This window comes from Bacillus rossius, chromosome 18 (genome assembly GCF_032445375.1).
Source record: "Bacillus rossius redtenbacheri isolate Brsri chromosome 18, Brsri_v3, whole genome shotgun sequence".
In the NCBI taxonomy this organism is placed as follows: Eukaryota; Metazoa; Arthropoda; class Insecta; order Phasmatodea; family Bacillidae; genus Bacillus; species Bacillus rossius.
The window spans coordinates 8,726,589-8,753,057 of NC_086345.1; the positions used below are offsets into that span (position 1 = coordinate 8,726,589).

The 26,469-nt window shown below is 37.3% G+C and overlaps 1 protein-coding gene across 2 annotated transcripts in view; it reads left to right on the forward strand.

Moving 5' to 3' along the window:
* LOC134541229 (PR domain zinc finger protein 10-like) overlaps positions 1 to 26,469 on the forward strand; it is a 119,073-nt gene that overhangs the window by 11,212 nt on the left and 81,392 nt on the right. The window contains exons 5-9 of one of the 2 annotated variants that reach the window (XM_063384494.1): positions 990 to 1,145; positions 4,227 to 4,412; positions 19,755 to 19,907; positions 22,333 to 22,512; positions 25,623 to 25,817. In XM_063384494.1, the coding sequence (XP_063240564.1) occupies positions 990 to 1,145; positions 4,227 to 4,412; positions 19,755 to 19,907; positions 22,333 to 22,512; positions 25,623 to 25,817 (870 nt within the window). The remainder of the gene's footprint in view (positions 1 to 989; positions 1,146 to 4,226; positions 4,413 to 19,754; positions 19,908 to 22,332; positions 22,513 to 25,622; positions 25,818 to 26,469) is intronic. The other variant, XM_063384495.1, reaches the window with a different exon arrangement.

Sequence of the window (26,469 nt, forward strand, 5' to 3'; positions counted from 1 at the left end):
ATTGTGACGGGAGGGGAACCGTGCGGTGGCAGGCCTGGTGATAGAGGTGTTGGAGGGATATTACTGTTCAGTAATGTTGGCATGCTGATTGTAACGGGAGGGGAACCGTGCGGTGGCAGGCCTGGTGATAGAGGTGTTGGAGGGATATTACTGTTCAGTAATGTTGGCATGCTGATTGTAACGGGAGGGGAACCGTGCGGTGGCAGGCCTGGTGATAGAGGTGTTGGAGGGATATTACTGTTCAGTAATGTTGGCATGCTGATTGTAACGGGAGGGGAACCGTGCGGTGGCAGGCCTGGTGATAGAGGTGTTGGAGGGATATTACTGTTCAGTAATGTTGGCATGCTGATTGTGACGGGAGGGGAACCGTGCGGTGGCAGGCCTGGTGATAGAGGTGTTGGAGGGATATTAGTGTTCAGTAATGTTGGCATGCTGATTGTGACGGGAGGGGAACCGTGCGGTGGCAGGCCTGGTGATAGAGGTGTTGGAGGGATATTAGTGTTCAGTAATGTTGGCATGCTGATTGTAACGGGAGGGGAACCGTGCGGTGGCAGGCCTGGTGATAGAGGTGTTGGAGGGATATTACTGTTCAGTAATGTTGGCATGCTGATTGTGACGGGAGGGGAACCGTGCGGTGGCAGGCCTGGTGATAGAGGTGTTGGAGGGATATTACTGTTCAGTAATGTTGGCATGCTGATTGTGACGGGAGGGGAACCGTGCGGTGGCAGGCCTGGTGATAGAGGTGTTGGAGGGATATTACTGTTCAGTAATGTTGGCATGCTGATTGTGACGGGAGGGGAACCGTGCGGTGGCAGGCCTGGTGATAGAGGTGTTGGAGGGATATTACTGTTCAGTAATGTCGGCATGCTGATTGTAACGGGAGGGGAACCGTGCGGTGGCAGGCCTTGTGATAGAGGTGTTGGAGGGATATTACTGTTCAGTAATGTTGGCATGCTGATTGTAACGGGAGGGGAACCGTGCGGTGGCAGGCCTGGTGATAGAGGGCGTGGACGACGCCAGAGACGCGGACATGAAGCTGCTGCCCGATGACGCGGACCTGAGCCTGGACTCGATCACGCTGGCCGTGAGCCAGCAGCACCCGGGCCTGATCGACCAGTCGCTGCTCGAGTCGCAGCTCCGGCTCGGTGAGTCCGATGGCGTGCGACGAACATCTGCTCAGTGCCTTGCGTGCAGTCGGTGAATTTAGACCCTCGTGATTGCACTTCGTGTTCAACAAACGTTCTGAATCGGTTTTTGAAGTGAAAACATCCTTTGGCGCACCGCACACACATTTTTTTCGTAGGTAGTAAAGTTAGGCTGATCCGTCGCGCTCCGTGGTGAAAGGCTCGATTGGGTGAACTCAGGAACCGCATGCATGCAGTTGGTAAATTTAAAGCCTCGTGATTAGATTTCGTGTTTAACAAACGTTTTGAATCAGTTTTTTGAAGTGAAAACTTTTTTTGGCGCACCGCGCACACATTTTTTCGTAGGTAGTAATCTAGGCGGATCCGTCACGCTCTGAGGGGAAAGGCTCGTTCGGGTGAACTCGGGACCGCCAAGTGTACCCGAGCGAGAAAGATACAGTCAGCTGCTCTTTGCTGTTGTGTCGCTGTGTTTAGTATATTCAATTAATACGTAATAATTGTCATTATTAATTTAATAGTTATTATTGGTACGTAATAATAATTATTTTAACAATTATTTGGTTTACATTGATTGCGGTCTTAAGCAAAGATATTAGAAGAGAATGTGTAATACCCGGCCGATGCAAATATGTTTAGGTTATGATAGGGATTAAATTCATGTAAGTCGTCATCGATATGGTCACGTGAAATGTTAACGACAACACTATATCTGTTCCTATTAGTATAACTGATTGCGCTTTTAAATCTTAAGTATATGATTACTGTGCGTGCAGTAAAAAGTGCGTATAAAATATTTTAATATTCTCATATAGATTTATAGTTTGAATAATGAAGAAAACAGTCTTTGTAGCAATATAACCTAAAAATTAAGAACATCATTATTTTTTTTTAACACCTACAATTACTATGCAATGCTTATTAATAGTAATTTAGGAGTTATTTTACTAATGTGATAAAACAAATTTGTTGTGCGATAATATTTTTTCATAAAAATTGTGAATAAGTCTCTGATTTTTATTAAAAAAATATTTTCTTATGTTAAACTATTATATTTTACAAAGTTAGTATTTCTTATTTCAAATTATATATTAGTCTTTTCTTAATTCTATTATGAATATTAATAATATTTATTTTGATTTACAAGTTTTAATTTAAGATCAAACAATTAATTTGGATATCCAAAAATAACAATTGTTCGTTTATAGTTTTAAGTTTTCACTTCTGTCAGCAGTCCTCATGACTGCTTTCAAATTTTTTTATGGTTTGTATCTCACTTTTAAACTGAAAAGATTTGTTTTATTTTCGTACTTTGAACTTTTAAAGTAAATATAACTAGTGATCTTGTAGTAAATGGTACGGATAGACACTGCTTGGGTAAGATGTGTTCCAGAGATAATTCGGGACTATAGGGGCTTGTCTGTAAGAATTCATTTAAAAAACTAAATTATTTTATTTATTGCGGCAAAGGTTTAAAATTGCAATTTTCTTGAGGTATTTTTGTGATATTACAATTGGAGTTTCTTGATTTTTTATAGTGATGAAGGCGATAAAATAGCTCCTTAATTTTTTTTTTGCTCGAGAGGGTACGACCCATGTCTTTGCTAGCTCCAGATCTTGCTTGGGCCATGCGCCTCAAGGTTGGATCTCTCGCACCGTGTAGGGGTGTTTCATTTCCTTGTCATCAACTACCATTTGAGGGCATTGCCTGTCAATTTATCACGGTAGCAATCTTCCATTTTGTTTTGTCTCAAATTTTCTCTTCAGACATTTACCAAACATTATTTAATAGTGGTAAAAGGCATGAGAATATTAATTGCTGTGATATCTTGTGTGACCTTTTACAACTCAAACATATTATTTAGTAAATATCTGGTAAAAATTTGTGACCAAACTTCAAATGCAAGAGAGCAATCAAAATAAATTTAAGGGAAAATATCTTTACTATTTATTCTTCCAAATTTGATGGTAGTATGTATTTTTGTAGTTAATAATCAATACAACTAACCTTTTCTTTTTTCTTATATCTTAAAACCTTTTAGGTGTGATACAGAAGAAAACATTTCTTTTGGAGCCACGGGTGTAGTCATCCTAAAATTGTATTTTACAATCCCTAATAAAATTAATTTGGTGCTGTTTAAAATTTAAAGTTTTGACTCAATTTTAATTTGATTTAAAAATTATATAAATATTATGGATACATTTTGTAGTAGTTTGGTTAATATAAACCTCGTTATTGCATGGTCCCTCAAGGTTTGTGTTAGTGAGGTTTTACTCTACTGATTTTCAGTAATTATAACTTATCACGGAAATATGGAGTTATGTGTATTTCTTTATAACGAATACAAAGAAATTTATGAGTGGTTATTTTTGGCTAGTAAATGTGGGCCCAACCAAAAGATAGTGTTACTTGTCGCGCCAAACATGGTTTCAGTTTCCACTGTAAAGGCCCGTCTACAATAGCAATGTCCTAAACTGTGTCCGAAGGACACTCGTCACTGATTGGTCCACGTGACCCTCTGACGCCATGCGTCAAGTGGGCGAAGGTCCGAACCTACCTGGTCCGAAGACATTCGTCAATTTGAACTTTTCGTCCCAACCTGTGTACTTCGGACGCAGAAAAAAAGAACAGAAAACTCAACGATATTTGAATTTCCGGTTCCCGTTTGGAAAACGCGGTGTTTGTTTTTGTTGTCGAAGGAAATGGAAGGTGTCGTAAGTCACTTGTAACTTACATAACTTTCGTAAGTTCAATTTCAAACTGCAAAGCATCAGAACAATAAACGAAAACATTTGGTTTGGCACATTTACCGCGCTCTGGTGACGACTTTAGAAATCAATACACTCGGACATCGGACATCGCAATCGTGGACAGGGCAGTTTTTTCGTTGAGACAATGTGACGTCAGTCACATCCGGATAAGGGCACGGACCACGCACGGGTTCGGGACTGTTGTAGACGAGCTCTTAAGAGTCGCTCTTCTCCGCCCCGGACCACCCTCGCCCCCAGGCTCGGTGCTCGTCCGTCCAGCCGGTTGCCTGGGTGTCGGGGACGGTGGTGTACGTGAACGCGGTGGCGTTGCAGGGGGCGAGATGCGGATCGACAGCGAGGTGGAGACAGACGAGGTGCGGGCGACGCTGGGGGGCAGGGACCTGAAGTACGTGGACATCCTCCTGGACGGGGGCCTGCCCTCCCCCTCGCCGGGCGACGAGCTGGCGCCGCGACGCTCCCAGAGGCGCCTCCCCCGCGAGGACGACGGCGGCTCCGACAGTGAGTGGCCCCGGTGTTCGGCAGGCTCTCCACGGCTTCTGGCTTGTAGCCGTGTCCTTGGTAGGGATGTGCGAATCCTTGATCTTCAGTTCGGTTCGAATCCCTGGCAATATTCAAGATATGAATCCGATTCCGAATACTAAGCACAGAATAATTAAAAATAACTGATTAATTTAAAAATAATGTGTGTTCTCTTTTTTCTAACTGTAACTACTGGCAATTATTTATTACACTGAGATAGAAATGTTTATAATTAATTTATGTAAACTTAATTAATAATATCTTTGAAAGTTAATAAACACTTTAAAATATGAAAACCAAAACATATTCGATTCTCAAACTCAATCGTAACAAACTGCACTCCACAGGGAAATCTCAGTTTTATAAACGTTACAGCAAACGAAACCATTTTTTCTCCAATAAATAGCCAAGACGTTTTTTTTCTTGTAGGTATGTATTTGTTTTTAGTTTATAGTTTGCTATACGGCGAAATTCGCAATTATAGTTTAAGCTCTCAAAATCTCAAAATTATTTTAATGTCACTGTGTTAATTATTTAATTTACATATCTTTCTTTGATACATCATATTATAAATACTTACGTAATAGTAGCCTAATTTTATTTTTCCCTGCTAGTATTTTTGAGCCGTATTAAATTAATTTATAACTTTTGTGAATATTCGTAATACGGTTCGAATCCATGTACGTACAACGATTCCGGGTTCGGGTAATTGTGGATTCGAACCGTACCCCAAAATGTCGAGTACTCTCACATCCCTAGTCCTTGGCCGTGGTCGACATTGCAGTCGCCATCATCAGGGAGCAGTTACCTGCTGAGTGTCCCTGTTTCGTGTTGTCCGTGGTTGCTACCGGACCAGAACACAAGGGAAAAGTCAGGGAAATCACAACATATGTATGTCTGGAATTTCTTCTTCTACTAACAAAAAGTGAAACGGAACATACCGCTTTCGTTTTACCTTGGGCACCTCGAGAAATTTTGGAAACATTTCGAAATCCTGTTGATTTTCTGTTTTTTCGTGAATTCTCATGCTTTTTCCAGTAAACACGCAGTTTAATAAGGAAAATAATTATGTTAGCATTTTACATACAAGTTTGATAGCCTTTACTCAGTGGTTTAAGTTGAATCGATAGTAATTGTTTGCAAACACGTATTTTGATCTCAAACTGCATTAATTTAACTACGTGGCCTTTATTTTGATGGGCGTTTATCATCTATAAATAATCCAACACTGAGATTGTTTACAATAATTCTGGAGATAACCGGCTTCTGTGGATTAATAGAGATTAGTTATGAAGAGTTATTAACAAGTAGCAGAATAATTTTATCACTTGTGATAAAATTTAAATTATTGTTTTTGTTGTGGTAAGGAGATCAAGATCAAACTGTTTTATATGGAATACTGTCCACTTAAGTCATGTGGAAATTATTTCCTTTTAGGTTTTAACTTTTTAATGTGCAGCTAGGTAATACTTAGAGACCTGAAAAAGGGAAAATTATTTTTTCTTAGAAGCGGTTTTATTTATGTACAAAATTTGCACTAAAACCTAGGTTATTTTTATTTCGGGTTCTATTTTGTTTACAGAATTATAATCTAAAATAAAATTAATACCACAACTATTCTCTATAATTTATTAATAACTTCACAAAAATTCTGTTTCATAAATGTCTTATATTACTGATTTAATATTTAAGGTGCAGAAAAGATTCTGTCAGTGTTAAAGTTAGTCAGCAAAAGACAGCACTTCAACACTCGCTACAAGAGCTTTTCTGAAGCCACTTTGGTCATTATGAGTGATTTACACGGCTTCTTGTAAGGGCTCTGCCTACCCGGGCACATACACAGAGTAATTTTTAGGCGTAAAACAACCGATACAGATTCTAGAAAGCTCTTAAGGGAATTGCATTACAGCTTTATCTTCATTTCTCAGCAATATAATGTTACGGTCACCGCTCAAATTTCACAATTATCCTGTGACAACGAGAAGACTGCGCGTTAGTTCAGAGCCTTGCTCTTAGAGTCTATACCGCGCTGGAAATACCATCGAGCATCACACTTATCATCCCGCCTCACCAACACACATACACCCCTGACGAGGCGGGCCCATTAAAATATGGAGTGGCAGGCAAATATAAAAAAATGGCACTTTTGCCACTGTGCTGTTCAGAAATCAAGTTTGTATAAAGTAAAAGTAAAGAGTGCTGCAATACGCGTCGCCTGGGAGCGTTGATGAGGAGGGGAGGGAGTGACCTTCGCTAACAAAGGGAAGCAGAGACTCTACCACTCGCCCCTGCACATTCCAGGGTGTTATCTTGTCTCATCTGTCACACCCCGCTGGCTCAGGTGGCAGCAGTGTTGTAGGCGATATAGTTGAAACACAAAAGCATGTTGTTTTTCTACCTACCTTTTCCTGCATCGGTCAGCTGTCGGAAGGGCTTGAAGCTACAGCGGAAACAGCCGCACAGCAGGCCATATGGAGATTCCTCAATTAAACCTGAAACGTTTAGTAGAGAATTTTGTTTCTTCATTATTAAATTTACAAGTATTCATCAAAGCATTTTTTTTCTCTTTGATGCAACTTTTTAGAGATTTATCTGCAAAGAATACATTGTGTAAAGGATTTAAAAAAAAAAAATAGAATGTTACATTTCAGCTTGAAAGCATCAGAAATCGCTTTATTTTTTGAGTTTATATTGATTGTTAATTTTCAGGTCCCTACTAATAACTGTAGTATATGTATATCTAAAGATTATTTTATGTTACAATTTCTCATGTTTAATTTTTGTTAATATACATGCAAAAATCACCCTGTGATATCAGAAATGTTAAAAGAGTTCCCAGAAAAAGCCCTGAAATTGGTTAACAGGTATTTGTAGAAATCCTGTACAAAGTAAACATTTTACCTGTAGCTGTACTTCATGTTCATCATTCATGATTCTCCCATTTACATATAGCAAATTTGTTGTAATACTAAGGTATTTACAGGTTCACTGCAACTGTTTTGAAGCTCATTTGTTTTGTTTTTGTTTCGTTTCCCGGACTTTCGACAGTGTTTTGTTTTAACGTGGCCATGAGCGTCAGCGGCCTCGGACGTTGCCATGACGACCCAGAAAATCAACAACATTCGGCCGTGGTTCGAAACAATAACATTATAATTGGTCACTTGTAATAATGACGCCTAGCGTCAACGTTTGGATTGGTCGGCTAATACAGACAGTGCGAAATTTAAAATAAAGAGAAAAAAAGTGCTTCTGACGCCGGGAATATGGCGTGATCTCGGCGATAATTCCCGTGGGGAATTTGGACGTTTGTAGCAGATCGGCGTTCCATTTAACTACAAAGGTGTAGTTGAATGCTAGAACTAACTACTCCGGACGTCATCAAATGAAGGCAGCGCGCGGTGACGACTTTACTGCGAATCATAAGGTTGAGAAATTCCCTTGTACCAGGACTCGGGTATGGCTGGCTGCACCAACATTTAGAGACGTTTGCGCTGTGAGTCGATAGCTCCGTCCCAGTGAACACTATTATAATCACGCACGTAATTAGCATTGATGTGTTTTCAATAATTTTATTAGATGCAACAAATTATTTCATCAAACTGTTGCACACAGTTCCAGTAGTCCTAGGAGTCAGAGTCTCGTGTCTGACTAGCTGAAGGCAAATAATAAATAGACTTTTGAAAATTAATAAACATGTGCCCAACGTAACTGAACATAGATTTGGACATAAGTTGTTTCTTTTGGACATATTCGAGAATCCTGTGTTGAATTTCATGTTGATTACTATTGTTGAGTGTTCTTTAAAAATAAATAGGTGTTATTTTTATTTTGTTGTGGTACTAATTATCACATGATAGTACAGAACAATTTGGTTACCATAAGTTGGGGCATGTTATAGTGTATTCTGTTAGGGTACAGAACTATGTTAACACCGTAATAGGGGCATGTATATGCTTATAGAGCTTATTTGTCACATACAACATTAAGGCGTATCCTTACAGAGATAATTGGCTACCACAATGTTAGGGCGTTAGTGTACATTGTGTTTGACTCAAGCATACTTTAAGCCAATTTCCTAACCAAGAGTCATTCTACAGGATGTACTTGCTCAGAAATAATCTTCAGTTAAAGTCATGTTGGTATTTGTGTACTTTTTAATTTACATTTTTATTAACAAGTACAATAAAACTGCATAAAAACTTATGCATGCATAGCATTTTTTTTTATGAGTTGTGTACTGTCATGAATAGAGACCTGGAAAAATTGACTCACCAATTGGTGAAAAATTACTAAAAATTATTACATAATGGAAAATGTCTTTTAATGAAATTTAAATATGTTTTTACTCGCGAATCACTCCCAAATATCTTTGTAAAGTACTTAATTCACAAATTTTTATATCTATTTATGAATATTCACAAATGTTTAGTTAAATTTTCTTGAATGATAACTATGGTGCATCAAACCATAATTATGTTCATTTCAATGAGATATTATGGTACCCTAAATGGAATTCAATTATTGTTTGCTGTACTGTAAATAACAGCATGTAATGGCCTAAGATTGTTACCATAGCACTTGAGCGGCAGTTGGAGGCAGACATAAAATATTTATCTCAGTTTCGAACAACAAGCATTTGAAAAATACAATATACATATCACTTGTTCACAGGGTTTTTAAGAAACTAATTATAGTCATTAAAATCTGTTGGATAAGCATAGAGACATTAATAAAGGGGATCAAAATAACTTCAAACGGTTGGAGAGGGGGGAGGAAGAAAATATAATCGAAGTATCTCGGAGGCCCGTGCCAATTCAGCGTTCAAAACAAAAACTACCTGTGGTCTGTGCACTCGCCCTAGCTGGAAGTCTTCAAGGTCATGGCAAGGTCAAAGTTGACGACAGCTGTTCCCTGTACTTTACTCCGCGTTGTTGGCCCACTGAGATATTTATTTTCTCTCCCATCCCATTCTCCAATAGAATGTATTTCCCTTCATTTACCCTTCTGACTCGCCTTTTTTTCTCCAGCCACAGTAGTTACACCCCAGTCAACTAAAATTTTCTCAACCATAGATTTCCATGGCAAACCATCCGATGACAATAATAATTGCAGTGTTCTGATGGGCTGGGGAGGGGGTGGTAAGTTTTGGAAGAGATAAGATCACGTCATTAATTCATTGATATAAATATCTAATAACTTGCTTTTATTAAATTATTATTAGATTGCTTCTCTGAAAATAATTAGTGGTAAGTAGAATGTACAAAAGATTAATCTGTCGTTTACTTTATTGCATTATATAAAATTCACATGGCTCTTGGTTTGGTATACATGTATTTTTAACTAGAAACATTTAAAGTATTACTATTCACTTAAGAATTTTTCCTAATTTACCCAAGAATATCAGTGTCTGTCTCCCAAAATTTTTAAGTCTTACTACTGGAGAAATTTCCAAGTGACTATGAGTCATGATTGTTGGTGTGAGTTTGCCGAGCTTGGCTACTTAATGCTTCAGGAGTGAGTAGTAGAACTGCAGATATTTGAGGAAAAAATCTCAGAAGAAAAATATTTGAGGAAGGGAAATTCAGAAATTCAGACACTATCAATTGTGTAGTTGACAAGGAGTACATTATTGCAACTCTACTCTGTTGTGATTTATTTTTGCATTATGATTGAAAATATAATTTCCTTTAATATTATTTTGAAAATCATAAATCTTGTGTAGTGTTTGTGTAAGCTTTACTGTATACGTTTATAACCTTCTTCAAGATATCCATTTCTAAATTATGTTCACACCTAATGGAAATGGTTGTACTATTTGGTTTTCATTGAACTGTAATTTTAAGTTACGTAAGTTTTACTTTTGTAAGCGCACCCACCCCTGGAAGAAACACTATTCAGTTTGCGCAGTTTTGAAGTAATGATGCTAATGAATAATTATGGCATGATTTAAAGTAGTGCAGTCATAGATTCAAAGTAGCGCTTTCTTTCACCTAAATTTCTATTTCTGTGTTCATACAATGGCAACAGCACTTGTGTACCATTAAATACAAGTACAACGTAATTAATTAATAATGTGATGAATCAAGAAATTATAGTTTTCCTCTTTTCTTTATAGATATTTGCTTTCTTCATTGCGTATTTACTTTACGGGGTCGTCCATTAATCACGTGATGTTTTTTTAGAAATTTTTTAACCCCCCCCTCCCCCCTAGTGATTTGTGGTGATGTTTTAGACCCCCCCCCCCCCCCCCCCCCAATAAATCACGTGTATTTTTTTTGGTACAAAATATTTTTAAAAATTTCAGAATATTATCTTTAAATATAGGTATAATCTAATTTAATTCTGGAAAATTAAGCACAGTGATGAAAATGTCCAGACACACATTAAGGTTGCAGGTTTATTCTCACTGGCATAAAAATAATAAAGGAAAGGCGTATAAGTAGAAATCGCGCGAAAAAAATAAATACACGTGATATCACTCTACACCCCCCTCCCCCCTTGTGATATTTCGTGATTTTTCCCGACCCCCCCCCCCCCCCCCTTTTTCGAGCCTCACGTGATTAATGGACGATCCCTACCCCATTTAATATAGTTCAATATGCAGAAAAATTTTCGATGCTCGATTGTTCAGCTAATGTTTATATTACACCATCTCACATGTTTGCAGCAGCTCTGGAGAGAGAAGCTAGACACTTTCAGCCCTAGTTTACCCTGCGCCTACTAGAATGCACTAGAGGCAGATACACATTTAGTAAAAAATAAATAAACAGTGGGAATTACATTAACAAGTTAAATAATCTTTCTAATATTAGAAGAAATTAATATTATGCTTTTTGGAAATTTATTAGAACTGAAATATAGTTTTCCTATAATAATACCTTTATTATTTTGTGACTCAAAAATGTTTTAATGCATTTTTTTTTTGGACATAAGACATTGCAGTTTTGCACTGTTTGTCATGGTAAAATTACGAAAATCAAAAATCAAATAAAAATATGAAGATAAAAAATTCACAGAATTCTGTGAATGACAAACAGTGCAAAACTGCAATGTCATATGTCCAAAAAAAACTGCATTAAATCAAAGTTCCATATTGCATGAATCATTTAAAGAACATATCAAAAATGTTAGCTTTACTTAGGAATGTTATATCCAAGTCCTGTATGTACACAATGAGTTCTGTGAATTTTCTGACACTGTAATTTAAGTTCAGGTTGTTTAATCTCAAAAATTTTATCCAAAAATTTATTTCCATGTACCTCGAATGTTTTTAGATACATAATAGTGCTGTATATTGATTTTAAAGGGAGCAGTGTCGTGATTAAAATGGCAGTCAGCAAGCACACTTACCTGTTTCGAAAATGAATTACTTTGATTAACATACAGTCTCATGGAAAAAATGTATTCAATTAGCACTGTTTTGGTTAGTGCTTTGTTTTCTTGGAACGAAATAAAGGCGTTACTTCAAGGGGCAGGTGTATTGTAGACTTTAGTTGTTGTAGTATTATTGTGCTTCTTGAGTATTTTTTTTTTAATGTTTGGAAATATTTATGATAGACATGTATTTATAGTTCTGTTTTTCTTTTAAGTGAGAAACATTTACTTCAGCACGGATATTAAAAGTAAGAGTTCTTTTGTTTATTGAAGTTTTTGTGTTTGCATGATAAAACATAATAGGAAGTGTATTAGCATATTTAGTAACTAAAATATTGTTACTTACTATGAAGGCTTGTCATAAGTTTTACATTTTCATGTTAAAAAATTGCCATACTGCATGTGTTTTATTTTTGATGTTTTTTTAAAAAGTACACTTAATAAGTTTTTCAGCAATTGATACACATAGTAATGTGTTAAATCCATTTTTTGTTGCTCTAATTTAGTTGGTCTTTAGTATTGATTTTGTAAACAATTCGGGAAAAGTTTCAAGATCACCAAATTTTTTTACATTGGACATGAAATAAAAATTTTCTGTTTTATTTTAGGGTTTTTCATGTGGAGGGTTTTTATTTTCCACTATACACAACGACACAGAAATTAAGAGAAAATGATACAGAAAAAGTCTGATTTATCGTGCTTGGTAAGATACATAATAATTGGGTTATCAACTGACTTAATTTGACCAAGAATAGAGTAAAAATGTATTCGAACTGACAGCAGGTCGATAAAAGTATTAAACATGTCTGTTAAACAGCGCACAACACTGGCTCAACGATAGTTAATTTCTTTCAAAACATGGCTAAGGTAGTTCTATGAATCGGGTAGAAAACATCAGGCTATAAACGTAAGACGCGAGGACTTTGTTATCGTAAAGTGAAATGACCTGTTTTTCTAGTAAATATAGTAAATATACACAGCGACCGACTGAATGAATGCTCATTGGTTGACAAAAAGGGTCGCTGCACTGCATAATAAAACTATTTTCCGCAGGCACGGCACATACTGCCTCTTCCTAACATTCTCCTTCTCGGAAGGCGTCTGCTGTTGAAGTAAATTTATGTTTGAGATTGAAAATCTGCCAATTTCTTGCTAGAGGCTACTGAACATGGACTTGGTGTGAAAAAATGGCATATTTTGACATTTAGGGATTCGGGTGAGGGGAGGTCAGTTGGTCCAAAAAAATTTTTACAACCCCGTTTCTATTACGACCCTATTCTCAGGAATGGTGAGGGGTCGTAACAACAGTGTTTTAAGTGCTACTTTAAGTGAATTTTGTCAAAATCAAATGTCTGTGTGGTAGTTTTATTTAGTCTGGTTTCATGTTAATAGAAAGTTATTTGATGCAACAATTATGACTTATGAGAAAAGTGTGGTCTATCTAGTTAATCACATTTTATATGGATTTTATATGATTAATGCATGACCTTGCCATATTTATTTAGCATATTTTGTGTGTTTTTGCTCATATATTAGTTTATTCCTGACTTTTGTAATCTAGATTCAGATTAAAGACACTCCTTATATAAAGAATAAAACTCAAGAATCTGATATAAGAGAAAGTGGATTCGACTCATCATTAATTTGAACACTGGAACGTAACTCAGAAACAAGGTCAATCAATGATAGGGTGGTCTTTTTTTCATAATTTTCACTTTGCATGTTCTGTATCTAAATTTTTAAGAAAAAACTGATGTATAAAATCACTGGCAACAACAGTTAATGGGTTTGCATGTTTGTGTTTCTGTAGCTGCATGCTTTAAGCAATGTCAAGAGTTATCTGTGAGATATAGAAGCAAGAGTATTATGGTGCTTCGCATGAAATCGTCAATGAGGTTAGATTATCTCCCAAAGGAAAGCCAACATTTGTTGTTTGAAAACTAACAAGCCATTCTTCTTTGAAACTAGCACATACTACGTTATTTTTGCCACCGTGAGGATCATCGCTATCCACTGAAATATCCAACACAGGCTGGGCCGTTAAGACGAAAACCTGCCACCATCATTGACATTTTAAGTGTAATCTTTTATCATCTATTACGGATCCTATTTTCTCTGTCTTTCTGCTTGTTAATTTTTCTCGCCCTACTTTTCCTAACGTGGTCATTCCATCTCGACCTGTATTTTCACTTGACTCCGTCCCTGTGGACTGATGTCCCGTGCGTCTTGTTCCGTATCCTCCAGCGGGGGTAGGCCTGGTTCTACCCAACATTTTCAAAATTGAAAATTTGGAAATAACACTTCTTATAAAAATACATAATTTGTATTAACCATTAGGTTTATTTTAAAAACTATAAGCAAAGTAAATCAATAAATAGGGACTAGATAATACAGTGAATTATGATAAAACAGAAATAACACAGAAATGCATGTCATCATGACACCGTATAACACCGAAATGAAAGTTAATGCACCATATAGCACCGAAGTGCAAGTTAAATAATGAAGTTAAGTAACATTTAACCAAGATTTATTTCCAATCATAAATAAAGAAATCTTTTAATGTTTGAAATTCAAGGACTTCGTTATTTCCAGACAAAAGTTGTACCAAAGTGCATGGATTAGAAGAATTGATTTAATTTGTTTTATTGTGCATCTCTTATTGAAGCATAAAAATTTTATCGATATTTTGGTGGAGTTAGTACTACCAAGCAGCTTTTCTATATAAAAAAAAGGTGGGGGGGGGGTGGACCTGCCCCCATTTCAGGCTTATCAAGCCGCGCCGCCCAAAAAGCGCTACTTATGCAGCGACTTAAGGATTGCCCAACAGTGTTTCTGTTGTCGCTGGCACGCGAACTTACTTGCTGATATCCGCGGCGGGAGTGAAGCCTGCCCGCGTGTGTTTTTAACTGTCGCGATAGAGAGCGACTATCTTCCCCCACGTCGGAGCGAGGCTTTAAGGCCCCTGCTTCCTGGCTTTAATCCACCTGATTTGAAAACTACTCAAGACATCCGAAAAGCGTCTGTTAAAAAAAAATTGTTGTCTGTAAAGTCGGTTTACGGACGATAGTTTAACGTGACAACGTCATAACAAAACATTGATGAAATGATTAATCTAGAAGAAAAGGAAATATCATATTCGGCCTGAGACTGAGCCGTAATGTAACCAAACCATTTAGGCATTAAAAATATTATATTCTTTGAGGAAGAAATTTTTTTTTAATTTTTCTATCTTTTGTATGATAAAATCTACCTCTTCATACTTTTATGAATAAAATTGAATCATTTTTATTGAATTATCACTATTTTGTATGGATACAAAGGAGTGAGATGAAATGTACAATTTAATTAATAAATTTACTTTTATTTGCATTCATTAATTCAAATATATTTATTACTTTTGAAATGTTGCATGTGCCGTATTTATTTTTACAAGTACAAACATTTTTTTTCAGTTGCCAGGATTCGAACCGACAACCTTTCGATTAGAAGTTAGCGTGGCTAACCTTACGACCACGAGGCCATACTTGAATAATAGTAGTTTCAGATGTTATCTATATGAAAGTTAATAAAAATTTTGTTCACGGTAGGGGAATATAATTTCATTTTTATAACATGATTTTATAACAAATAGGCATCCCAAATACACCAAACTTATTTATAATGTGTTACAATATTTTTTAAAACATTGTGCAAAAGATCCCGGGTGTAATTTGAATTATTATGTGTAACTGTGAAACACCATTGTTGGTTCAAAACGTATTTCAATATTCTTCATTACTTTTAAATAACCGTACCGATTGTGCTGAAAATCGGTGGACGATCGTTAAATTACATAATATTAATAATTCAAACGACGAAAATATGTTTGAAAAGTCAAATCGATGGTTGTTCCAATCGAGTGGAAGAGAGATGTTACGCATGCGTACAATGAGCATGAAGAGAGATGCCATGCAGCGTACAATGAGCAAACAGGACACATCCGTAGTGGGACATCCGTAGTGGGACACTTTTTCGTGCGTGCAGCTGGCGTTCATCGATTTATTAGACGTCACGTCAAAAAAATAACATGAAATCCTGTATTTTAAAAACCAAATTGGACTAAAATATTGTCTTTAAACTTTAAAGCTTTTAATAAAGAGATTTCATTAAAAAAAATAAAACCAATTAAAATCTCTTGTTTTATAAACAAAATTGGCTTTAAAATAAAGCCATAATATCTTCCCTATTACTAAATTAATAATTTTTTTATAAATAAAAATATATATATTTTTTCAATGAAACATTGTTTATTTTGGTGCAACAAGTTGGTAGTTGCGAGTAATTAATGGTGCGGCAGCAGGGAGAGCGGACTGAACTGCCAGGGGCAGCGATGTCGCAACCGAACATAACCTGTCCCACTCGGCTCAGTACTTGAGGTACAGTCCGGGCCTGCGGTCGCCCATGCCCTTCACCACTCCCAACTCCCAGCACACGTGCCTTCAGCTGGCTCACTGTATAGTAACTTAGGTGCTTGAAAAGTCACTAATTGTAGAAAATCATTACTTTGTTTAACTTTGCTGCTGGTGATTGGAACTTTATTACTAACTTAATAAGGATCTCTGTTAGTTTAATACAGTATTTATTTTATTTTATTTATTTACCAATTTACCAATTTGTTACATGCCTACCGACGGTATAACGCCATGGGTGGTACGCACGATAAACATAAAAATTACATAGACAAAACAACCACATGAAACAAAACAAATAGGACAATACTATAATAACACATACACAAGACAACACAGCAGGCAACTAACAGATAAAAAAAAAATAAGTTTCATAAATATATAACAACAATAAAGATAATCAAGAACCTGTTTATAAAAAAAAATTACATAATGGTAGCATCATTAACCTTAAACATATTAAATTTAAATTAAGATAAGAAAAATTGTTTTATATTTAAATTATTTTTTGATAGAGAGAAATAGCAACCATGTTTATTAAAATTAGATGTAATTCTGTATAATATATCATTTGTTTTGCCTAAGGAGCATAATAAAGGTGCCTGTCGACTGTTATAGGTATTTTCTAGAATATAATTGCACTTTGTTTTATTAGTATAACAGTTATAGATAAAAAGGTCATCTAATAGCTCTCTTCTTAGAGCTAAAGATCTGAGAGAGGGTATGTCCATGAAAGTGTGCCCCAGTTATAAATTTTAATAGTACCAACTGTAAGTGTTGTAGTGTGTTGGTTCAAGGTCACAGTTAAAGAGTAACTCAGTTTTAGATAAGCGCATGTGCAAGTAATTCTTTGTTGTGTTCTTGCATGCGACTCCTGGGTGTAAAGTGTTTTGTGTTCTGCAGTTTGCTAAGAGTGAATCTGTAATTATTTTAGTTCAATGTGCGTTTTTTTTAAAGTCCACGCCGGTTACAGTTACTAACATGCTTTTTAAAGCCAGATGACCGTTGGATTGGTTGTAATCGTCAACAGAGTTGTTTTTCGTGGGCCTCCACATTCACCTGACCGAACGCCGTTCGACCTTTTTCCGTTAGAGCTTTAGAAAATATTGTGTCTAAGTTCCGCCGCCACCTGATGATTTGCCACAGTTCAGACACAGAATTAATCCGGGATTTAACTAAAATGTGAGATAATTGGCTATTTAGGTTGGATGTGTGCCGTATAACTAAAGGGGCACATATTAAGCATTTGTAAGAAAAACTAGGTTAGTTTACCTTTAAATTGATGTATGATTTGTTATAAATTGTTGAAATTAAACTGTTATAATATTCCATTGAAACTGGGATGTTCTTTTATGGACAGCCTGTATAAGTCACTGTGTTCACAAGTCAATATTTTTAGCAATGGGATTATATAAAAACATATGCCTGATAATTTTATTCTTTTGCATCTGTTTATATGTAATATGGAATAATAGTTCTGTGTAAAGATGATATTATTTAAATGTTTGCTAATGCGAAACAAAATTTTGCTGTAAAGTATTTAGAAACTATACATTTTTAGTATATCTATCGACAATATTTATTACTATTTTATAATTACTTTTTGTAATGATAAAACTACAGTTGAATTGTCAATCTATTTCTGACTTGATCTGTATAATAGATAAAAATTCTTATAGGTCAAGGAAAATCTGGAAAATTAATCTCGTGTGCAATCTTTTGTGTCCACCATCAGTCTGAGAATGAAGGTAGTTTGTAAGAGACGTACGCGGGCGAAGCGGGTGGAGATAAGAACAACACAATGCTTTGCAGTGGAACTACTGGCTCAGTGTGATGCCAGCTGCATGTCTAACTTGTGAGGAATCCCAGTTTCACCTGGGACAACTGGTGCACCATGATCCCCTAGTCAGTTTGTTTTTGTGCCAGTGTGTAGAATGGTCAAGTTGTGATAAGGTAGTGATGGAGTGGTTATGAAGTGTTGATGATGTAGTGGTGGAGTTGTGATGAGGTAGTGATGCAGTTGTAATGCATTGATGATGGGTAATTATGTAGTGATTAGGGTTCCAGTGGAATCATTATGGGTTAGTGATTTAGTTCATGTGGTATCAATGGAGTGGTATTGCAGTTGGGATGGAGTGGTGTTTGTGTAGTAGTAGAATTATAATGAAGTGATGTAGATGTGATGGGTTAGTTATGGACTGCTGATGGAACATTGATATTTATGATAAGGTAGTGTTGGTGAGATTGTGATGGAGTTGGAATGAAGTGGTGTTGGGGTGTTAATAGAGTAGGGCCTATTAATAGGTAGTAATTAAGTGGTAATGGGTTAGTAGTAAGGTAATGATGAAGAGGTGATGTAGTGATGGACTGGTTATGAAATGGTGGTGATATAGTGGTGGAGTTGTGATGAGGTAGTGAGTTAGCGATGGAGTTATAATGTATTGATGGTGGGTAAATATGAAGTAGTCAATGGGGTTTCAGCAGAGTGACTATGGGTTAGTGATGTAGTTAATGTGGTGTAAATGGAGTGGTATTGCAGTTGGGATGGACTGGTGTTTGTGTAGTAGTAGAATTATAATGAAGTGATGTAGTGGTGATAGGACATCATTATTGAGGATAAGGTAGTGTTGATGAAGTTGTAATGGAGTGGTGATAGGACATCGATATTGGGGATAAGGTAGCGTTGATGAAGTTGTGATTTAGTGGTGATGGGACATTGATATTGGGGATAAGGTAGTGTTGATGAAGTTGTGATTTAGTGGTGATGGGACATTGATATTGGGGATAAGGTAGTGTTGATGAAGTTGTGATGTAGTGGTGATAGGACATCTATATTGGGGATAAGGTAGTGTTGATGAAGTTGTAATGTATTGGTGATGGGACATCGATATTGGGGATAAGGTAGTGTTGATGAAGTGGTGGTGGAGTTGTGATGGAACATCGATATTGGGGATAAGGTAGTGTTGATGAAGTTCTGATGTGGTTGTGATGGGACATCAATATTGGGGATAAGGTAGTGTTGATGAAGTTGTGGTGGAGTGGTGATGGGACATCGATATCGGGGATAAGGTAGTGTTGATGAAGTCGTGGTGTAGTGGTGATGGGACAGCGATATTGAGGATAAGGTAGTGTTGATGAAGTTGTGATGCAGTGGTGCTGGGACATCGATATTGGGGATAAGGTAGTGATGGAGTGGTGCTGGGACATCGATATTGGGGATAAGGTAGTGATGTAGTGGTGATGGGACATCGATATTGGGGATAAGGTAGTGTTGATGGAGTGGTGATGGGACATCGATATTGGGGATAAGGTAGTGATGGAGTGGTGATGGGACATCGATATTGGGGATAAGGTAGTGTTGATGGAGTGGTGATGGGACATGGATATTGGGGATAAGGTAGTGTTGATGGAATGGTGATGGGACATGGATATCGGGGGTAAGGTAGTGTTGACGGGGGTAGCGCCGGCGCCTGAAAGGTGCACCGGTGGCTTGCAGAGTGCGAGGACTGCTGCGTGTCAGGCGACATGAGCTGCGAGCAGCACCAGCTGCAGAGCATCTCGGACAAGCCCGTCCCCTCGCGGGCGCTCGCCACCCTGCCCCCCCTGCTGGCAGTCAGCAAGGTGCCCGGCTCCGTCGCGGGCGACAAGCGTAAGCTCCGTCCTCTTGCCGTCGTCCCCATAGCTCTCTCGCATTTCGTGTCCGGGCTAAACATTTTCCTTACTGATATTAATATTATTTAATAATGTTACGTATGCAGAGAGGCGCAACAACAGGGGGGGGGGGGAATAAGGGTATTTGGCCCCCCCCCCCCCCTCTGAAACCTTTAAGTGGGGGCAATCGGGGGCAAAGAAAGTGCTGTGTAATCAATTTTTATATAATAAAACTGCTTAAATAGCACCATTTTCTACCTTGAAATACACATTTTCCCGGGGGAGGACCCCCGGACCACCAGCTTCAATAGGGGGGATCAATGATTCTTTATAAAAAGGTATATTGCCTCCCCTTTGGAAATTTAGTTTTTGCACCCCTGCGTATGCAAGTGTTCAAAATTATAATCATTTACCTGATAATTTACACCTTGCAAATAAAAGTTAAGTAAATATCTGGTGAGGAAATTGGTGACCCGACAATAAAATGCATCTGAATAAATTGACGGGAAAATTCCTTAATTGTTTTAAATAACAATAAAATAAAAATAATCCAATCGCAGTGTAAGACAGAGCCTTAAATTGATCTTCATTTTCAATGTAATTTGAATGTAAAAATGTTAATAATGTTACAGTGAAGTGATCATACCTAGTGTTAAAAACTTGAATGAAAATACATTTTTAAGGAATGTTAAACAGACTCTCTCTCTTTCTCTTTCTACTACTACTGAAGAAAAATAAATTGTCAAGATACCTTACTTCTACTGTTCCCTTGATTTCATGTATGGAAATTAGGTCTTGGGTAATGTCAATAGGCACTAGAAAAATGTTCTACAAGTTTTATAAAACAAACACCTCCACATATTTGTAAATTATCCACTTAACACATGTACAGTATACCTACACATACACCTAAAAATCCCACTAGATAAAAACGGCATTAATTTTCGTAACAACAAATTCTACACAAAACTCACACTTTATTCTAATCCCTGCTATATAACATCTCGGTGATTACAGTCCCGATATGAATAGTTTAAAACACCCTAAAAAATGCCCCAAGTAATCATTAATTACGTACCCAAATACAGCTTCTGAATAACTGTGCACCTCAGCAAAATCTCGCTTTTTATATCTAATCTTAACTTCAATTTCATTTTCCCAGGGGGAAAATTTGTCAAGAAAAACACTGCGGCTAGCTCCTGTTGAGGACTGAGCTGTGATTGGCTAGAGCCAATATCCCCCAGCCAATCTGAGCGAAGCACCAACATCACTACACAGCCTCCTCTAATCTCAGCCAAACTATTTCTACAAGTTATCTAACTGTTGTCGTTCGGAGGGTTACGTTTTGTAGCAGAAGGATGTTGAGTGGACACCACCATATGTTGAGAGCACACGGAACTGGCGGAGAAGCGTGATGTTTCCCGTGTCGGGATGAGATTCAGACCTTCCTTAGAAACGTGTACCATAGTCACCAGGGCCTGGCCCGCTCTCAGCGTTGGGCTCGCAGGAAAAAATCTGTGTATTTGACAAGGATTAAATTAATCATCTCTTCAGAAGCTAATTTTTGTATCTGTCTCAAAAGCTACAATGACGAGAGGATGTTTGTTTATCATTGCAGGAACATTTGCAAAAAAATATATTATTAATTTCCTAAACAAGTAAATGTTTGTGTTTTATTTTATAAAATAAAAATTTAATGTGTTGAATGTTTCCTCAAAATTTAAGTTGCTGTGTTTGCTGTGCCATTGCACATTTTTTGTTATGAGCATGCTCACTTTATCTATTTTTATAGTTATTGTTTTTACTTTATTTTGTATAGCAAACTTAGAGCCATAATTTTTTTATTCTTGAATTTGTAATTCATTTTGTAACCAACATGTTCAGCACAATTTATATATATATATATATATATATATATATATATATATATATATATATATATATATATATATAAGGACAAGTTTATGTGTTAAAATTCCTATACTAGTTTTACAACAAAATAATTTTACTTTTGTCCGTAATGAATGTTGATTTGGGAAACCGCACTATAGTGTAACTCTATTTGTTTAACTTGTGCAGTCTTTCATGTCCCAACTCTATGGTCTTCTTCAGTTGCACAAAATAATATTTTTTTTTTATTTATTTATTTATTTATTTAAAAAAAAGCATGTCGGCCATAATGTAACTGTTCCTAGCTCCGGCCGTTTCTTAATCTGTTGACATCAATTTCTTAATTAATTCTCCGCACACCGCATTGCTCACGTAATAATTTTATCCCTGACTCTTTTGTATTTGTGGCAATCTTTTAAGAATCAAATTTGAGATTTGTGTTTGAAAAGTGTGTCGGACCCTCCGTCCACTGTGTGATAGGTGGTGGTTAGTCCGCGGCGTGGGTGACGACCGTGTGGGTGGTTGTGTTCCAGTGTGCGGTGTGTTTGCGCGCAAGCAGATCCCCAAGAGAGTGCAGTTCGGCCCCTTTGAAGGGGTCCTGGAGGAGGCGGCGTGCCCCGCGGACCCGGGAGATGCCTCCCAGCTGCCGTCGCTGCACTTGCTGGTCGAGCTGGACGACGGGCTCATGCATCGACTGGACACGTCCAATGAGAGTAAGTGTCGTAACGCGTGTTTTTAATCAATATACGTATTAGTATTTCAGTAGTAACGTTTGCAAATAAACTTTTTAGCAATAGAATTTTAGGGACACCGCATCCGTAGATCTTTGCTAGAAAGAGTTTCTTTAGAAGGAATTTGCCGCATCTGATTTTTAAAATCCATGCATGTTTTTTTTTTATATATATACATTATGTTTAGGGATGGTGATTTTTCGTTTTTTGTGAAATAGATGCGAAAATATGCTAAATTATAATTTTTTTCCGCTATAAAATGCGAAATCTAGACTATTCCGAGATGAATGCGAAATCAGGGTTAAAAAAAAACGTAGATTCGTCTTCACTCCACACAATTTATTTACTGATTGTATTTCGTTTCAGTTCAGTATCAAAAGAAACCATCATTTTATGGCGTATTCAGCACAAGTATCTTATTGTCACGTCATTCACAACTATTGTTCGTAAATTTTGAATGAAGAATGGCCATCCGTGCCTCGCGATTGTAAACAAAGCAAAGAACAACTAGCTGGAAGATTGGCCGTCATCTTGCAGAGTACAAGTTTTTAGGCCGCCATATTGCGACATCTCTGCTTCGCCGCGCTAACAATTGCAAGTCCCATTTTCTGGCCGTTTCACGTGAAAGCAGCATTCTTGTTGTAGTCTGTGAAAGGTGGTGTGTTTACAAATACGTGCATACTCGTGAATGTGTTGTATACTGTTATTTCTCGTGGTAAAAATGGGACGAAACGTCATTTCCATTCGCGATCGCATAAATGAATACAAAAGTGAACAGTTCTACGAAAGTGATACGAATATTTTAATTTGCAATTTATGTAATCACCGTCTGGAGTGGAAAAAAAAAGATGTACTTGAAAAGCACATTTTAGTCTGAGGGACATCAGGCTGCAAAAAAAATATTCACCGAGAAGTCGGAGGAAGAAAAAAAGTCGGTAAAACGGCAAGCAACTGTTTCTTTTTTAAAAATATACTTTTCTTCAGTAATGTAAAATGAGAGAATTGGCTAAATCTTGTTTTTAAAAATGCTACAAAATGCTCAATTTCAAATTCAAAATGCTAAATGTCATTATTTTAAAGGCTATAAATCACCATCTCTAATTATTTTGGATGGCCGACATTCCCTATTCTGTGGAATTTCCGGGATCGTAGAGCTGAAAGAATTGCCCCTTAGGATGTTCTGTAAATATTCCCAACTAATAACAGTTATTACATCTTGGGTTGCTTTTCTGTGTGCTAATCCAGCAAAACCTGAATAGTATACGTCAACTATTTGGTAGAAAACTTATTTTTCAAGAAGGTTATAACTTTTTGCTAGGATGAGCACACTCATTTCAGTGTGCTTTTAGTGGTCTGTTCAAGCAGAGCAAGGGAAAAAAATTGATTTATCGCCACCAAAGAAAGAAAGAAAGTTTTGCTTGTAAATGATTAGAACTTACCTTACAATAGATGCCGAGGTTTTTATTCATAAAAATCGCTCCTGAAGAAAACTTCAAGGAACTTCAAATATAAAAGCCACGATATGGTAAATATACATGACCGTCCATAAAACATTGTTAAAATAATTTCTACATTGCATTACTATGTATTGATGACATCTCTCTCTCTCTCTCTCTCTCTCTCTCTCTCTCTCTCTCTCTCTCTCTCTCTCTCTCTCTCTCTCTCACACACACACACACACACACATACACACCGATTATTGCTAATATTTAACATTGTAACAAAAGTATGTAAAAATGAAAAATAATGTAATTAGACAAAATAAATTATCAGGTGTACAAAAGATTTAATTACAACAAAGCCATTTAAGAATTATATTTTCTGAAGTGGTAATGAGGGACACTTTAAAATTTTTATTTTAGATCAAGAATCTGATTTTATAACTCCCGTTTTAGTGTGTTTGAGGATTTATTTTACCTTGATGAAAGCACATATCTTTTTCATTTCAATTAGAATTGTGCCATCATTAACACTTTCATTTAGGTATTTTGGTCTAACTTTCTTTAAAATAAATAAATAATTTTACCTTATTATAGATACCTACATTATTTTAAGATTTTAAAAACAATTACATCTTTCTTTGGAAGGAATGAAATTTCTTTTTTGAACATATTTCTTGATTCTTAGTTAGGTGTAGTATCACTTAGACAAAACTCTTAAATGACTGTTTATATATATTAATAACCAACTTTAATCAAGTAGCCAAAAGACTATATTATAAATAACTACAACTGTCTTCGATCTGCTGTTGAAACAAAGGGTAAATGCTAATGACAACTTTAAAATCCTGTATGCTCATGTAAAGGAATTTGCTGCAAAACTCAACATTAAAGAAGATATTTCAAGAGTTTTTCGCCTGCAAACAGTTTACTGCAACGTCCCTTACAGAACAACTTATTTCTCTTGTATGGCAAATTTTGTACTAAAAAAAAACTGTTTCTTAAATTTGATTATGGCGAATGTGTGGATTTAGCTCATCGGAGTCACAAGAGACAATTAAATGCAATGAAATGGTAAAAGAGTATCGGTCATGTTTCATTAGTTAGTTTTATTTATCAACTAGTTTTTTTGTAAACGTCCTTTTATCTGGTAATATCCGAATGAAAAGTTCGCAAGTTCGCAAGTTGGCAATAAGTATTAAAGACGTGGGAAAGTTCGAGAACTCGTGAGGTTATTTAAGTTTCGGTAGTTTATGGAGTTTATTAGCTTTTAATAAGTTTCGGTAGTTTAATTATTTAGCCTGTGGAGTTTATTAGCTTTTAATTAACTTTCAGTTATTGGTTGTAGGTAGGAAAATGATAAGTGTGGTTTCAAAAAGAATAGCCACTATTGGAGTGTCTTTGCACGGGACAGGTGTAGGGTAGGGAGGGTAGGGAGGGTAGGGAGGGTAGGTGGAGAAGTGATACGTGCAGGCAGTCGGCTGGGAGAGGAGTGTGAGACAGGCCACGGACATGAGGCGGGCGATGAGAAAGGTTTTCTCGAGCGTCACGGAATCGGGATTGTGACGGTCGAGGGAAGCGCACCGGTTCATCGCGACGCTTGCCCCGGCGGGGGGGGCGAGTGAACCGACCGCTTGACCGCCCCGGTTGCAGACCGCTCGAACTGGATGAGGTTCGTGAGGGCCGCCCACACGGCCGAGGAGCAGAACCTGATCGTGAACCAGCACGGGCGCTCCTTGTACTTCACCACGATCAAGGCCGTCCCGCCGAGGCAGGAGCTGCTGGTCTGGTACGGAGCCAACTACGCCGCCCGGCGCCGCCTGCCGCTCCTCCAGCCGCTGAAGACAGGTGGGTTCCGTCTCCGTCGCAGCACAGCGTTTCCCGTCTTCCGCTGGGTGGAGACCCGGAAAATTCCGCGGGTTCATTTTCGTGTCATGCTAAAAATTCAAATGATTACACCTTAGTGCTGCTTCTGTCCTTGGTTCACTATTAATCTGGAGTAATGAGGGCCTATTAGAGACCCTCGCTCGTAGAAGTGTCAAATCACAGGCCGCCCGGTCGAGACGACTCACAAGTCAACAGCCAATGAGCAGTTGACATTTTCCCGAGTGTGTAGAGTATAGTGGAGTCCATCCTGGAGGTCGTTGAACCCGCGAATTTTTCGGGGTCTCTAAACCAGTAATGCTTTTTTGCGAGAGAAAAAAAATTTCTCTAGTGTAGCTTATTATAACTTGTTTTAAATACAATGGTTCTGTACACATTATTATCCGAATTCTGGAAAGTCAAGGGAATTGGAGTTGTTCAGGGATAGTCAAGAAGTTTATGTGAACTTGTGGAAAAGTGATGGGAATTCCCCAGTGATAGTATTTTGGGGGAGAATGTCATATTCTTGTCTGCCGTCACTCAGACTGTGAAAAAAAAAATATTTTTACATGGTGTTTTGGTGCAAGGTCGTACACAAAAATCTGCAGTAAAATTTCTCTCTCTGACACTTTTAAAC